Here is a 16,923-nt window from a genome sequence, read left to right on the forward strand (position 1 = left end):
GGGAGTGGCAGGGATTGTAGAGCCGAGCAGTTGGTGTGGATGGGCGGGGTCTTTCTACGAGAAAGCATGGAACAAGCACAGGGGACCTCTGAGGGAGTGGCAAGGATTGTAGAGCCGAGCAGTTGGTGTGGATGGGCGGGGTCTTTCTACGAGAAAGCATGGGACAAGCACAGGGGACCTCTGAGGGAGTGGCAGGGATTGTAGAGCTGAGCAGTTGGTGTTCATGGGCGGGTCTTTCTACAAGAAAGCATGGGACAAGCACAGGGGATCTCTGAGGGAGTGGCAGGGATTGTCGAGATGGGCTGTGTTTCTACCCTCAACACCTTCATTGGGCAGTTGTTCAAAGCAGCTCCCATTCCCCCCCTTAAAGAACTACTGCCTAATGTTATTCCTGAGTGTACCCCCATCCTACCCTCCACTCCGGCCTCTGATCACAACCATCACTTCTCCAAAATGCTTGCTTTTAGAGCAATATTTATACAGGCGTATGTGAATGTATTTATTATCCCTCACCTCCCCTCTCCTCCAAGGTACAGTTAGTTAGGCCCTTAAAGGAGGATCCCCGTGGATTGTTTAATAAGTAGCAGGAATTTTGGTTTCTCTCGTCAATTCCCTACTGCCAGGAATTCTTCAGGATGCAGAGCTTCAGACTAATTTTCACAACCTTTTGATTAGCCAGTAGGGCCATGTGATCTACATCTGGCTACACCTGTTCATCAAACAAGTTATTCCTCAGCTTTAAATCATAAAATGACAATATATACAGCTCATTAGTGCACTGCAACATTACCCCATATCCAGGGAGAATTGCTTCAGACTGATGGGAGAATTAAGAGACTAGGAATAGGCAAAGTTAACCAATGTATTCATCACGCAGGACTACAGAGACACAGCAATATTTGTGTATGGAGCTGGTTTCTAGCCTGCACTACCCTAAGTACTTGGCAGGTAGCAAAATACATTCATAATAATCAGATAAATTAAAAAAAAAAACCTACAACAAATAAACTGAAAAGTTACATGAACAATTAAAACAGCATAAACTAAAATTTGTTCTTAAAAACAAAAAGTTAAACAGAAAGTAAAATAAACTAATCATAAAAACAGAAAAAATGGGAAACAGCTTGAATCAATAGTCTCTTGTGGGAAGCCATTGAGATTTGTGGATGAAATAATTAAATAGGTGAATTGTATAAAGTCTGGTAAAGGTACACCGAGGTGACCAGGCTGCTGCCTCAGATTAGTTCAATGAATGAGGAGCTTTTGCTTGGAACCATCACCATTCCTCGAATTGAGCAGTCACAAAACCTGGTGCCTGTTTCTGTTATGCTTTACAGGATCCCGCAATACAGCTTTTAATGCAGCTAAAAACAGAAGACTCTGAAACAGGTACATAGCCACTAAATCAAGCAAGTGTTCAGGTCTTCTAAGCTGGGGGCATCCCTAGTTAACACGTAAATAACATAACTGAGTTTTCTTAAATCTGCAGGCTTTTGGCATGCTGTGACCCAAGGAGGGAGAGAAATGGTGGAGATGGTCCCTACTGGCCAAACAGCTGGGCTGAGGGTGCCCTTCCAGCTGTCAAGCACATCCCGAGAGCACCCGGGGAAAACAAAGCCCTGGACACAGAAGAATTTCTTCATTTATGTAATAATTAGTGTTACCTTGTGAAAACTGAGAGATTGATATTGAGCAGGTCAGTGAGATGAGTTTACATGCAACGTTAGCCAGGCCGCACCAAGTCTCACGCCTCTTTTTATCAGTCAGACAAAACTTAGCAAGGGAGTGGGGCCAAAATGTTCAAATGTCAGATTTTTTCTGGAAAACTGCAAAAGTCTGAAGAAACTGTGGAACTGGAGGCAATGTTTTAAAGTCTCCAACTCTTCTAACAAACATGCAAGAAAAATTGTTTTAAAACGTTCTTTCTAATGGTTCAAAGGAACGATTCGTGAATACGAGAAGGAAGATCATGAGAACTACAGAAGCCCTCCAATACCTGAAACGGCTTCTCTGTTCACTTTTTATCCCATCTTCAGAGCCTGAAACCAAACCCTTGAATTTCATTTTATGGAAGACACAGGCTCAATCGCCTCAGACTCCTCCACTGAGAAAATCTGCACCAAACTTAATGCTTCATTAGTCAAACTACTTCCAGCCTGTACTAACAAACAGGTCTTTTTCAATCCCTATGCTGACAGCTTAAAGAAAAACTAACTACAATGTGGAACCAGATCTTGATTTGACATTTCCATTAGTGCTGGGACCCACCAACATCTTGAGCAATTAAAAGTTGCCATTATATTTTCTGCTCAGGCTTGCAGTTTGCTATTATGCAGGAAAGTTGATGCAAGAATCTCCCTTGGGATGATCATGCTTGAGGATCTGATGGTAATAAAATAAAGCCAGAGGGATAACTAAGGTGCATCAGGAGGTACAACCAGTAGAAAAACAGGAAGCGATAATACCTCTGAATAGGGCATTAGTGAGACCTCACCTCATATTTATGTCCATACCTCGAAAGAAAGGCTACCACAGCATAGGACAACCTTGACAGATGTAAGCTTCCTTCACCCATCTCGCAATTGTGGCTTTTGAAGACTTTTGCACCACTCCACAGCACAAAAAGGTGATCCGACAATCTGAAACTGTTCGTGACCTCTAGATAGTGCAACAAAGCTCTCTTGACATCCAGGTGTCTTAATTCTTTTCCATGAGGAGACCCCACCTCCAGATCACGAAAGGCTGGAAGCTCCACTGACTGATTTAAGTGGAACGCCAACACCAACTTTGTCAAAAAAGATGAGACTGTACGCAAAGAGACTCCTGAATCCAAACTCCGCAAAACAGATCCCTGCACAACAGAGCTTGAAGCTCAGATACCCTTCCTGGCCGAACAAATCGCCACCAAAAACAACACTTTCAGAGTGAGATCCTTTATGGTGGCCCTCTTAAGAGGCTCAAACGGAGCTTAACACAACACCTTAAGGACCAAGTTGAGGTTCCAAGGAGGACACACCTTCGAACGGGGGAGGGGGGAGCGCAAATGCTTTGCCCCCCAGAGAAAACAAACCACATCCGGATGTGCAGCTAGAGGAAGCTCCCGAACCTTGCCCCGCAAGCAAGCCAAGACGGAGACCTGCACCCTCAGGGAACTAAAGCCCTTCGCTAGGCCTCTTTGCAAGAAAGCCAGAATCTGCAGCACTGAAACTCAACTGGGGTCCACCCCCTGCTCCACGCACCAGGACTCGAAGACTCTCCAAACCTGCACATATGCAAGAGTAGTAGTACGAGCGCAGAAATAACATCCTTCGGGTTGTTTTTTTCCTCAATTGTCTCCTTTCAAAAGCAAAGTCGCTAGCAATCCAAAAATATAGGCCCCTGCCGCAGAATATGCTGTAAGTGGCCCAGCCTCAGTGGGCCGTCTACCTCTAGATTGACCAGATCTGCAAAGCAAGGCCTTTGCAGCCGTTCTGGAGCTACAAGAATCATGCTTCCTGGGTGGTCCTCTATTCTCCTTACAACCTTGCCTACCAGAGGCCATGGAGGAAATACATACAGCAGGACATCCTGAGGCCAGCGTAGCACTAGGGCATCATAAGAACATGCCATATTGTGTCAGACCAAGGGTCCTTCAAGCCCAGCATCCTGTTTCCAACAGTGGCCAATCCAGGCCATAAGGACCTGGCAAGTACCCAAACACTAAGTCTATTCCATGTAACCATTGCTAATGGCAGTGGCTATTCTCTAAGTGAACTTAATAGCAGGTAATGGACTTCTCCTCCAAGAACTTATCCAATCCTTTTCATGGCAAGTTCTTTTCACAAATTGGTGTCTGTTATTAAACTCATACCAGTTGTCAACAGCTGCTAACAAGCTCTTCCCTGCTCAGAGGAGTCACTGCTGCTTCAGCAGTTACCACCTAAACATGAGCTTGTCAGAAACTGTCAGATGTGAGGAAGGTTCATCTTACTGAAGAATTCTCTTCATGTTTCTGCGTTTCTGAATCCTGCTAATAGTAAGGAAGAACTGGGGAAGGGGATGGGGACGCAGAGATGGTGGTCACAGACCAATGAAAAGACTGCAGGACTACCTCCCGTGAAAAGCTTGGACTAACAGGAGAATGTGATGCTGGGATTTGCAGGCTGCATCTGTTTAAAATAAAACACTCAAAGCCCTTGAGAATCTTTTAACAAGCTGCATGTGTCAGTCAGTCTGTTGCTAATTTTGGAAAAAGTAAAACATGAGGAAGACTGAAATTTGGCAGATACATATCAAATACAGGCCTGAAAAGTATAAGTGTAAATCCAGCTCCTGTGAGGGATTTACAATTCTGCTTTACAGACTGCGCACAAGGAGGCATCACGACACATCTGACTCAACCTTCCTGCAAAGTGACATTTTTGGCAGGAGTCATTCATTTTCTTAACTCTGGCCCTCAGTTATGCAAACGCTCTCTCGACTCCCCCATTCTGCAAGCAGTCAGTGGGGTGGACGCACCATCATCCTCACTCCTTTCTCCAGTCAGCTCCATGGATTCGGACAGTGAAGCCAGAGACGTCCGGCGGGAAGATGCAGCCGAGGCGATACTTGGCTGTTTGCTCCCAGGAAGTCTGCTTACCCAGTGCTCACACAACGATGAACTTGTGGAACCTGCAAGTGAAACCAGGAGTATGTCACACGCACAGGTATCAAATGTTACAGCACTATCACAAGTCATACTGTGGCATAGGTCGGGACATTATCACACACTTATCCAGTCACTCATGACAGATGCATGGATTTATTTTAGCTGAAACTAGCAAAAGATTTCCAGTTAAATAAGTATTTCTCTTGAAGACCTCTTTCACTCCTACTCCTCTCTACATCCCACCTCCTCCCTTTCTCCCCATCACAAGGGAAACCGGTTTCCTCTGTCACTTCAGGCTGGCATTGTCTGTTCATGCCATGTTTACAGCCTTGTCATGCTCACGACGAGCACAGCCCATGCTCCTGATCCCGTGTACAAGAGCCACACGTGCCTCGGGCCCGGCAGCTTTCACTGCCGGTCACCCCAGCTCCTGATCCCGTGTACAAGAGCCACACGTGCCTCGGGCCCGGCAGCTTTCACTGCCGGTCACCCCAGCTCCTGATCCCGTGTACAAGAGCCACACGTGCCTCTGGCCCGGCAGCTTTCACTGTCTGGCACTTTCTGTGAGGGATGAAAATTAATGGTAAAAATATTCTTATTCTATTACATTCTCCAGTTGAGAGCACCATGGAAAAAAGCACAGGTGGTATTTAAAGCAGACTGGAGAATGTCTCCCAACAGTCATATCCAATGTCGTTTTCAGAGTCTCAGGAAAGACTATCAAATTCCAGACCTTCTGCACATATAACAAGGAGGCTTCTCTAATGGAATATGACTAAGGGAAGCCTTATAGACCCCTCTTGTTGAACTCAATAATACAACATTTAATCCTTTTAGAAACAGAAACGATAGAGGCTGCTAATCCTCTCTTACCAGAAACATACAACACAAACCACTGTTACCACCCTCCAAAAAGATTGTCATTCCTGCAAAAAATGTAAAAGCTTTCTTAATATCTACAGAATATATAGCTTCACCTCTTTAGGAAAAGGAATTTTCAGAACAAAAAAGGAAGAAAAAGTTCTTAATGTGAGAAGCAGAATTAACTTTTGAACAAAACTAAGATTTGTTTGGAAAGAAAGAGTATACGGTTTTCAAGTCACTCATTCATCCAGCTAAGTATTTATTTATTTATTTTATATACTGACATTCAATCAAGATATCACATCGGTTTTCAGGTAACTAAAAGTACCTTGATGCTTAGAAAATAAAGAAAATCTGACCACCGTGGATTAAAAAGAATGTTTTTTGTTTTACTAGAATGCTGAAGTTCCAAGAAAGTACAGGAAGGAGGAGGGAAAAGGTAAAGCTGGTTGGATTTGGGTGTCCAGAGCCCCTGAATCTCTCTCTCTCTCCAATGACTGAAAAACCTTTCCACTTTTGCATTTCTTTTAAATAGTCATCAGATCCATAACAGAACTTCTCCACCCTCTATAACAATTAGAGAAAAGGCTGCTTCTGAGCGTTCCTCTACACTTCTTGAGCCTCCCAGACCAAAAGACTGGCAGTAGTCATAATAATCATCCAGGTGGAGGCTCCAGATCTACTCCCATTTCCACATTCTTCAATCATCAATCCAGACTGGACCTGACCTTCACCCGGAGAAACCTCTCTGAACAGTCTTGAGACTGAGACCACCATGGCAAGAGAAGAAACCTCTATACAGGCACATGTGAACTCGATTACACGAGATAAGTGATGGCTCTGTCCTGCATCTCAATAAGATAAGTGAGACCACCTTTTCTAAACGTGGGCGAGTTGGGTTGTCCCTCAAGGAGAGAGTTGTCTTTATAAAAAATAAAGAACTTATACCTTTTCAAGGCACTTTAAAAAAAAAAGTCAAGATTAATAAAATATAAAAATATCATTTTTGAGAGCACTTATATTTCACACTATTTGATTATATTAAAAACGGTAAACACTGAAATTTGAGTTATAACCAGTACATGGTTTTACTTATATTAGTGCTACTGGACAGCAGAGTACATTGTAATAATATTGTTCTCCGATTGGTGTGATTTTTGGGCATGTGAACTCTTGCCAAAGGCAAAGAATCCAAGGCTACTGGCATAGAGCACAAACTGCAAGCAGTCCCATGCCCTGAAATTCTGCACAGCTATCAACCTACATACCTGTACCAAGAGCTTCTGAATTCTCTCCCCAGTTATATGCACCCAACCTTCCTTCATATCAAAGCAGGCTCCAGGTATTCAGAGGACTAAGTTAGTTCCAGTTTGCTCTTGGAAAAAATCTCTCTTGAGAAGGCATAATTGCCTGCTCCAGCTTCATTACAGAGCACTGTAACTCTATCCTTTCCTAGGTCTGTCTTTCTTGTTACTGTAGCTCAATATCGAAGAGCTTCTCTTTCATCAATCTTCCATTCTTTCTATATGTTTTCCAATTGTTCTTAAGATATTTGAATTCATCAGTCATTGAATATTTAGTGCTTTCTTTATGTCTTCATTTCGAATACTATCTTGTATATTAAGCAGCGTTGCTTACCTATAACAGGTGTTCTCCAAGGACAGCAGGATCTTAGTCCTCCCACATGGGTGACATCATCAGATGGAGTCCAGCACGGAAAACTTTGACTGACACACTGAGCATGCCACTATCCACGCGGGGTCCCTTCTCCAGTCTTATAACAGAGTTCGCAAAAAATAAACCGAAAGAAACCCAACTCCACGGGGGTGGCGGGCAGGTTTCGTGAAGACCAATATCCTGCTGTCCTTGGAAAGCACCTGTTACAAGTAAGCAATTCTGCTTTCTCCAAGGACAAGAAGGATGTAGCTACAGGCTGCTCCCAACATAAGCAGCACAGAACCAGGGGAGCAAGCCTGCACCCAAGGAAAGGGCCCACGGCAGGAAGAGTTTGGTTTTCATGACTGAAACAGATTATGGAGGACCGACTGCCAAACTGACCGTCACGTCAGCCATCTTTGTCCAGATAATAATGAGAGCCGAATGTGTGGAGAAAATTCCAGGTCACCACCTTGCATATCTCGTGAATGGGGACAGCACGACATGAGCCACCGAAACAGACATGGCCCGAACGGAATGAGCCTTGATGTGACCTTCAAGCTGCAGGCCTGCTTGAGTGTAGTAAAATGAAATACAGTCTGCTAGCCAATGGGATAAGGTCTACTTAGACACTCTGACTCCCAAACTATCTTTGTCAAACGCCTTCTGAAAATCCAAATACACCACACCTACCGGCTCACCTATGTCCACATGTTTATTCACTCCTTCAAAATAATGTAGGAGATTTGTGAATCTTAGTTCTAATATTCCATTAAATGCCATTGTCTTGGTGTTCTTTAAAGATATTTTGTGATTTTAGTTCTTAAAAAGGATTCTAGGGGTGAACGAGGAAACTATAGGCTGGTAAAGCCTGATGTTGGTGCCAAGCAAATGGTTGAAGCTATTCTTTAAAAACAAAATTATTGGCCACATAGACCAGATTTAATGGGGGAAGTCAATCTGATTTTTGCAAAGGGAAGTTTGTCTTACCAATTTACTAGGTTTTTTTTGAGGTTTTAAAAATAAACATATGCATAAATGTGAGTCAGTTGATATAGTGTAAAGTACTGCAGAAGGACCTTGAGAGACTAGGAGATTGGGCATAATATAAGACCATAACAAGTTGCCATACTGGGTCAAACCAAGGGTCCATCAAGCCCAGCATCCTGTTTCCAACAGTGGCCAATCCAGATTACAAGTATCAAAATACCCAAATATTAGCGTGGGCAAGAAGGACTCCCGTGGCATTTCACCCTCACTCCTTTAACAACACACACATCACACTGAAAATGGGTTTAAGCAAAGGCTGCAGTTTATTGAACAATAAAATGGTAGATGCAATTTAATGTGAATAAGTGCAAAATAATACAACCCCACCAAATACATCATATGCTGGGTTTCGTGTTAGGAGTCAACATCCAGGAAAAGGACCTCACAGTCCTTTGGCTCAGTGTTTGGCGGCGGTCAAAGAGGCAAATAGAATGTTACAAATTATTTGGAAAGGAACAGAGAACAAAACTGAGAACAGCATTTTGTGCAGTGCTGGTCACCCTTTCTCAAACAAAGCCATAGAAAAATTACGGACAAGACCAAAAATAAATTGACAGAGGGGATGGAAAAGCACCCTTATGAAGAAAGGTCAAACAGATTAGGGTTCTTTAGTATGGAAAAGAGATGACAGAGGGGAAATGATTGACATTTATAAAATCACGAGGGGAGTGGAACAGGTAAACAAGAAACAGTCACTTAGCCTAGCACTAGAGGAGACACCAAATTTAATACAAATAGTAAGAAGTATTTTTTCACTTGGTGCACAATCAAGCTGTGGAATCTGTTGTCAGGGGATGTGGTCAAGGCAACTAGCAGAGCGGAGCTCAAAAGAGGGCTGGACTACTTCCAGAAGGAAAAGTCCATAAACAGATAAGGGAGAAGAAAAAGGGTTCGCACTCAAAAAGCGGGGAGTAGCTGGCTTGTTACGGCGGTTACTACCCCAAACTAAATGTGCCTGATACTTCACTTTCCATGCATATCCAGCATGGCTCTCTGCTTCATCGGCATGGGAGAAAGACTGATACATCACGCATTTCCAGCATAGTTCTCTGCTTCAACGGCAGGGGGAAAAAAAAAAAAACAAAAACAAAAAACTGATGCTTCACGCATATCCTGCATAGCTTCAACGACAGGGGTGAAGAAAAAAAGGATTCGCAATCACAAAGCGAGGAGTAGCTGGCTTGTAACGGCGGTTACTACCCCAAACCAAATGTGCCTGATACTTCACTTTCAATGCATATCCAGCATGGCTCTCTGCTTCAACGGCAGGGGAGAAGAAAAACTGATACTTCACGCATATCCAGCATAGCTCCCGGCTTCAACGGCAGGGGAGAAGATAAACAACCAATAAGGGCTGTATAACATAATTTGGGTAAAAACAAATAAGCATGGGTGTAGCTTGCTTATCACGGCGGTTACTGCCCCTACTACCCCTAACTAATCAAGCTTGATATTTCACTTGGACGCAGCTCCATCACTGCTCTCTACATTAATGGTGGGGGTGGAAGGGGAATAGAACAAAGAGCTAAGAGAAACAGATAAGAATGAGAGAAAAAATGTGTGAGGCTTGCTGGGCAGACTGGATGGGCCATTCGGTCTTCTTCTGCCGTCATTTCTATGTTTCTATGTTTCTATATAGACTTGGGAAAGCCGGCGCTTATCCCTGGCAGTGAGATACAAGAAACAGATCGACTATTGGGGATCTGCTGGGTACTTGTGACCCGAACTGGCCCCTGTCGGAGACAAAATACTGAGCTTGATTAGTCTGACCCAGCATAATACTTCTTATGCTCTTAGTTGATGAACAGATTTCTAAAGCACATTTTTAGTTTTATGTAATGTAACTTAGTGATCAGCAAAATGCATTATATTTCGTACCAGGGATAAGTAACATTCTCGTCACTCCTTGATTTATTTCAATTATCTTTATACATTTCTTTCCATAATGCACTAAAAACTATTTTGATCCAATGTGATGAAATTAAATTTCCTTGAAGACTAGAGCGAAATTACCTGTCTTGTACGAAAGTAACGACGTGGCTCTTCCAGCAGGATCTGGGATAGCCCTGGAAGGGTAGAGATCTCTGCCTTTTGCCTGGAGTGGGTTAGAGATGTGAGTTTATTCCATCTCATGTTTGCTTGATGAGGAAGTGACACTCCCTGGGTGGAATTCTGCTGTAGTTTTATTTTATGTTTGTTAAATGGTTTAGTAGGGGATGGGGTCTGGAGAAGAAGGTTGATATGTGAGGGGAAGGTGTGGGCTATGATGGAAGAGTTGGAGTGGTTGGAGTATATTTATATATATATTGTTTGGTTTGGAGTAGAATTTGTTATGCTTCTTTACAGGATGTTAATTATTGTGGTTTATGATGAAAAGTGGGTAAATATCTGTGTTTTATCACATAGATTTTGGATGGCATTCATTAAGTGTTGAAGGGATCCTCTCTTTTCCAAGATTTGCCTCAATTTATTGCATTTAACCTTGTCAAATGCTTTTTTGAAATCTATAAAGGCTAAATACATTTCCAGATTAAATTCTCCGAGGTCAATATTCAAAAGATTCATTTGCCTAACCTTGGCAGACAGCCGAAGAAATCTTCAGTGTTACAATTCCCTCTTTCCTCCCCTCCCCCACTCAAATTCTGGGGTGGTAAATCATTGCCCACACAAAGGCGGTTCTGGAGGCAGGCCAGGGTGCAGCACTGATATTCAGCAATGAGCAAAGAATGCTCTGGTCTCGCTGAAGGCCTGTGCTAAAGTTACACATTCTCTGTGTTTTGGTAATCTCTCTCCTAAGTATTGCTTTTTTTTTTTTTTTTAATATATATTTAGTAATGTTTAAGTTATATCACATACAAGATGTTGTTTTAAAGATTAAAATAAGTAGCAATTCAAGAAATTACTTACGAAAAGAAGAGAACAATTTTCATAATAACCCACATCTTGGGGAGAAAGAACAGAGTAAACGTTAAGAAATAAACAATTAAACAATGTGGGTCCAGCCTCTGCCGCTGCCACAGGAAACCATCCAGCTGTGCAAGCTCTGTGAACACAATTAACACCCTGATATTTTCTTGCACATTTGCATGGGAATCTTTGAATATAGGAAGCCCCTAATGCTAAGACTCAATTTATATTGAAGAAAACTTCCTTTTCCTGGTTTCTGTCTCTTTCACTACATCCTGAAAACTAGATGTGGTTTGACCCATAAATAAGACATTTTTCAAGGCAAAAAAAGCTTCAAAGTCTATTGTTTATCACTTTTTAAGCAAAAGTAAGAAGAGTAGATCTTTCAATGGTTTCGGATAAGGATCCCAAATGCGATAGAAAGGCAGACAGAAGAGCACCTGGAGACAATCCTTGACTGAGCCTGTCTGCACATGGCCATTTCCTTCTTCCTGTTGTCAATCTTATTTAAGATCTTCTTGTATATTTTGTAAATGGTATTTACCAACTTAATGCCTCAGTTTTTGCTGCAACTTCAATCTCCTTTCCTAAAAAGGGATATTACTCCAGCCATCGTCTGTTTCACTGGTATTTTATATCGCTTTCAACTAACATTTAGCAAATACAGTAATCTCAGAGATAATTCCAAAAGTTCCTTTTTTAGTGATGTTTCTTCTCTTTCATTCACATTCAATAAATCCACGTCTGCATCATACGTATTTGCAGTTATGGATTTACCCTAAGGGTTTCATTGATCCTCTTACATTAAATGCATCTGTACTTAATCCTTTCAGAATTATTTAGATGTTTCATAAGTTTATACCACAGTAATATCTATCCACCTAAACCTGGTTCTATATTACAATAAATTTCTCTCATATTTAAAGGACCTTCATGGCTAAAACTTTGCTAAGGTGCCTTTGCTGTAATCACAAGTTCCTCATCTCTAAAAGCCCATACCTTTTAAAAAATATATTTTCTAGTGCATTATGCAAAAATGATATAACAGGAACCGAGCAGACAATTATTACCATTTTATTTTCCTCATCTTTCCTGCTTATTAGGATTAAACGGTTAGTGTCACAACTTTATATGTTATAATATCTTCTATACTGCTTAGAAATCTATTTATTGTTCATGTTCACAGACCATCATTCTTGGAAGGTTCAAATCTATCCCAAGATTCTTGCTGTGCCATTCTTACCACATTCTTTGCAATGTCCCTATGTCCACAATGAAAAATATCCCACCAAAACTACTCCATACAATTTATACCTATTTGGTGCGCACATTTTTTCTGAAAGGTTAACTGCAAGTATTTCACATCAAGACTGAGGGACATTAGTATCTTCATTAAACAGACAGGAAGAGTCCTTTAGGATTTTTTACCTGTTCCAAGCCCACATTTGCCAGAAACCCTCGGAGACAAAAATCCAGGGGATTCTTAGAAGAGGAAAGTTGTGGAATAGAGAGACGATTGCTCTGAGCATGGCATTTAGCCACTGCACAGTGCTGTTGCAGAAAAAGCTTCACTAGAGGTCCTGAAATTTCCAGATACCTCCATCTAGGGTCAGGACATATTGCCTATATCTTCATTGTTAGACACCAGTTCCTCACACAGGAGGCAGGAGGACTCAGTTTCTGATGTCTGAAGCCTGGTACCACATGCTATGGGGCATACATTTATCTGCCATACTAAAAAGATCCCTTCCAAGGAAACAGCTGAATGACTCAGGAAGTGGCCACAGTACCTGCATGCCTTCTTTCAACCAGAACCAGGCACAGAACTGAGCCTTTAGGTTCTGTATGGCCACCAAAAAGACGAGACTCACCAATATGGTCTAACCCAGGAAGACCTATGGCCTGAACAAGTCCCCAATGCCAACTGGAACCAAGTGCCACCTGGGAAGACCTGGGAGTGCCCAGCCTCAGACGCTAAGAATACAAGATATGCCATACTGGGTCAGGCCTATACTAAGGGTCCATCAAGCCCAGCATCCTGTTTCCAACAGTGACCAATCCAAGTCACAGGTACCTGGCAAGTACCCAAACATTAAACAGATCCCATGCTACTGATGCCAGCACAAAGCAGGGGCTATTCCCTATTGCTTAATAGCAGTTTATGGACTTCTGCTCCAGGAACTTATCCAAACTTTTTTTAAACCCAGCTACACTAACTGCCTTAAGCACATCCTCTGGCAATGAATTTTAGAGCTTAATTGTGTGTTGAGAGAAAAAGAAGTTTATCCAATTTGTTTTAAATGTGCTACTTGCTAACTTCATGGAGTGCCCCCAGGCCTTCTATTATCTGAAAGAGTAAATGACCATGTCACATTTATGCATTCAAGTCCTTTCATGATTTTGCAGACCTCTATCATATCCTCCCCTCAGTGTCTCTTGTCCAGGTTGATCAGTCCTAACCTCTTTAGTCTTTCCTCATAGGGCAGCCTTTATCATTTTAGTTGGCCTTCTCTGTACCTTCTCCATCGCAATTATATCTTTTTTTGAGATGCGGCGACCAGAATTGTACACAGTATTCAAGGTGAGGTCTCACCATGGAGCGATAGAGGCATTATGACATTTTCCGTTTTATTCACCATTCCCTTTCTAATAATTCCCAACATTGTTTGATTTTTTGACTGCCGCAGCCCACTGAGCCGACGATTTCAATGTGTTATCCACTATGATGCCGAAATCGGTTTATCTTTAGGATAACAAAAGTCAAAGAGCATTTTGTCTCAATTTGGAAAGCTTTTTTTTTAATAGATCTAGCAGCTGAAAATGGCAGCCAGAGACACCAAGTGGTCTACTTGCCAAAACGGCAACTATGAGAGCACTCCCCAAGGACCGGCAGAGAAACTGAAAATAACTGCCAGGTTCAGGTGCTATTAGGCTGCCATGGTCTGCTGCAGTTAGGAAAAAAGTATTTTTTTGTTTTCTTGGTTTGAGTTGTAGGAATTGGGACTCCCTTGCTGCCAAAGATCTCACTTCCTGTTTCCATGATGTTAGTTTATTAGCCATCAGCACTCAGTGACACGGAGTGAGAAAATAACATTTGGAAAAGACTAGTGATGCCTGCTGGATGTGAAAGCCTCCCTTATCATCATACAGTGAGTACACACCCATATGGTTTTACCTGCCACAGAGCTGTTGGCTGACCAGGCTGGGATTGCAGCTCGCCTCTGGTAGAACAGGATGTATGCTGTCTGCTTGCACACTTCCTCTTCTGCTAATGGTTGCACATCACTGTCATCGAAGCAATACCACAGCCCATCCACCGAGTTCTTACAGTACGCTGAAAAGAGAAAGACACTCATAGTGTTTTACCTCTTTTATAAACTTAATACCAATTCCAGCAACAGTGCAACTCCCCTGATCTGCCCTGAGTTGTTAATGGTAATCCCTGAATCAGAAGACTGCCCACCCTGCCGTGTGAGCTACGCAATACCCTTCCCCGGACTGTTACCTGTGTAAAGCAAAGCTGCTTACCTGTAACAGGTGCTCTCTGAAAACAGCACTTCACCAGTGGGTCAACGGGTGATCACAGCTGCTCCCTTTCAGAGTCTTAGAAACGGAATTCACAGACAGCTTAGGCCCTGCTGCGCCCCTCAGTTCTGGTGATCGAGCTTTAACTGGCGGAGACCAGCTCCAGAGAGCAGGTAGGAGGGTTTATGTGAGAGGAGCTGTTACAGGTAAGCAACTCTACACACAAAAAAGAGACCACCACAACAAGGCCACCGAGGCCAGAAAAGCATCTATTTGTTGAGCAAAAGCCTCTCTGTTTATACAATTATTATTATTTTAATATTTGTCATGATAGGGTCTCCTGCTGCTTTATTCTCTTACCCCTCATCCTCTGATATGTTCAGCACATTCAAAGTATGAACAATCAGGACAGATGTTCTTCTTTTCTAAACAATAGATCACCAAAGACAACTCCTCCTCTCTGAAGGAGAACTCTCTTCTGCTACTCTCCAAACATACCAGTCACATCCTAATTCAGAGGACTCCTCCTCCTCTCTGAAGGAGAGCTCTCCTCTGGTACTCTCCAAACATACCAGTTAAACCCTAATTCAGAGGACTCCTCCTCCTCCTCTCTGAAGGAGAGCGCTCCTCTGGTACTCTCCAAACATACCAGTTAAACCCTAATTCAGAGGACTCCTCCTCCTCTCTGAAGGAGAGCGCTCCTCTGCTACTCTCCAAACATACCAGTCACATCCTAATTCAGAGGACTCCTCCTCCTCTCTGAAGGAGAGCTCTCCTCTGGTACTCTTCAAACATACCAGTCACATCCTAATTCAGAGGGACTCCTCCTCCTCTCTGAAGGAGAGCTCTCCTCTGGTACTCTTCAAACATACCAGTCACATCCTAATTCAGAGGGACTCCTCCTCCTCTCTGAAGGAGAGCTCTCCTCTGGTACTCTCCAAACATACCAGTTAAACCCTAATTCAGAGGACTCCTCCTCCTCTCTGAAGGAGAGCTCTCCTCTGGTACTCTCCAAACATACCAGTCACATCCTAATTCAGAGGGACTCCTCCTCCTCTCTGAAGGAGAGCTCTCCTCTGGTACTCTTCAAACATACCAGTCACATCCTAATTCAGAGGGACTCCTCCTCCTCTCTGAAGGAGAGCTCTCCTCTGGTACTCTCCAAACATACCAGTCACATCCTAATTCAGAGGGACTCCTCCTCCTCTCTGAAGGAGAACTCTCCTCTGGTACTCTTCAAACATACCAGTCACATCCTAATTCAGAGGGACTCCTCCTCCTCTCTGAAGGAGAGCTCTCCTCTAGTACTCTCCAAACATACCAGTCACATCCTAATTTAGAGGGACTCCTCCTCCTCTCTGAAAGAGAACTCTCTTCTGCTACTCTCCAAACATACCAGTTAAACCCTAATTCAGAGGGACTCCTCCTCCTCTCTGAAGGAAAGCGCTCCTCTGCTACTCTCCAAACATACCAGAGCAGACACTGAATGTCATCTCAGAAGCATCATAGGTTGCTTGGCACTCCCAGTGCTCTCTAACGGACTGAGGAATTCTTCCTAGATAGTGCTGTGCAAGTATTGAATCAAACTGGTAGGATGCTACGCAAGCCTAGAGAATAATGTATGTAAAGCTTCTTCCAAAAGGGTCCAGGGTGCGAGAATCCGGTCCCAAGGAAACCAAAATATTCAAATTCTAGATTTTCTGATCCTTTTTAGGGAAGATTCAACAATCACACCGTGGAGTGGCAACTGAGGCCTATCAAATCCCTCAACTGCCTGGACACAGTACTCAGTCTGCTTTCTCACCACTCCTTCTTCCATACATCCTGAGAGAGAGAGTGGGCACACACATCTAGAAGCATCCAAGTATTTGCAGAAGTTAGATGACCATAGAGAAACTTGAAAAACAGAGCCCACGACAAGGAAAGAAAAAATGTGTCCCTTCAGCCAATAAACAATGCGACAAATGACAAGAAAACACGAGAAGTTACTTATCTGATAATTTTGATTTCCTTAGTGTAGACAGATGGACTCAGGACCAGTGGGTTATGCTCCCCTGCCAGCAGATGGAAACGGAGTCAGGATTCAAAGCTGACGTCACCTTAGACTCACCCCTGCAGTGACCTCAGCCCCTCAGTATTCTCTTCAAAAGCCACTGTGGACATACTACCAAAAAAACTTGATTAATATCTGATAACCATAATTGTACTCAACCAAAAAAACGCAGAATCCCAACAAGAATACAGATGCCCTGATCTAGGTTTTGCTTGAAAGTGAAATTCATTTTATGGACAAT

General features: G+C 42.9%; 1 protein-coding gene across 2 annotated transcripts in view; it reads right to left on the minus strand.

Moving 5' to 3' along the window:
- Positions 1 to 16,923, minus strand: part of USP31 (ubiquitin specific peptidase 31) — a 98,421-nt gene that overhangs the window by 9,373 nt on the left and 72,125 nt on the right. For both annotated transcript variants that reach the window (XM_029576035.1, XM_029576034.1), the window contains 2 exons: positions 14,280 to 14,438; positions 4,498 to 4,650 (listed from right to left, as the gene is read on the minus strand). In XM_029576035.1, the coding sequence (XP_029431895.1) occupies positions 4,498 to 4,650; positions 14,280 to 14,438 (312 nt within the window). The remainder of the gene's footprint in view (positions 1 to 4,497; positions 4,651 to 14,279; positions 14,439 to 16,923) is intronic.

This window comes from Rhinatrema bivittatum, chromosome 14 (assembly GCF_901001135.1).
Source record: "Rhinatrema bivittatum chromosome 14, aRhiBiv1.1, whole genome shotgun sequence".
NCBI classification, from domain to species: Eukaryota; Metazoa; Chordata; class Amphibia; order Gymnophiona; family Rhinatrematidae; genus Rhinatrema; species Rhinatrema bivittatum.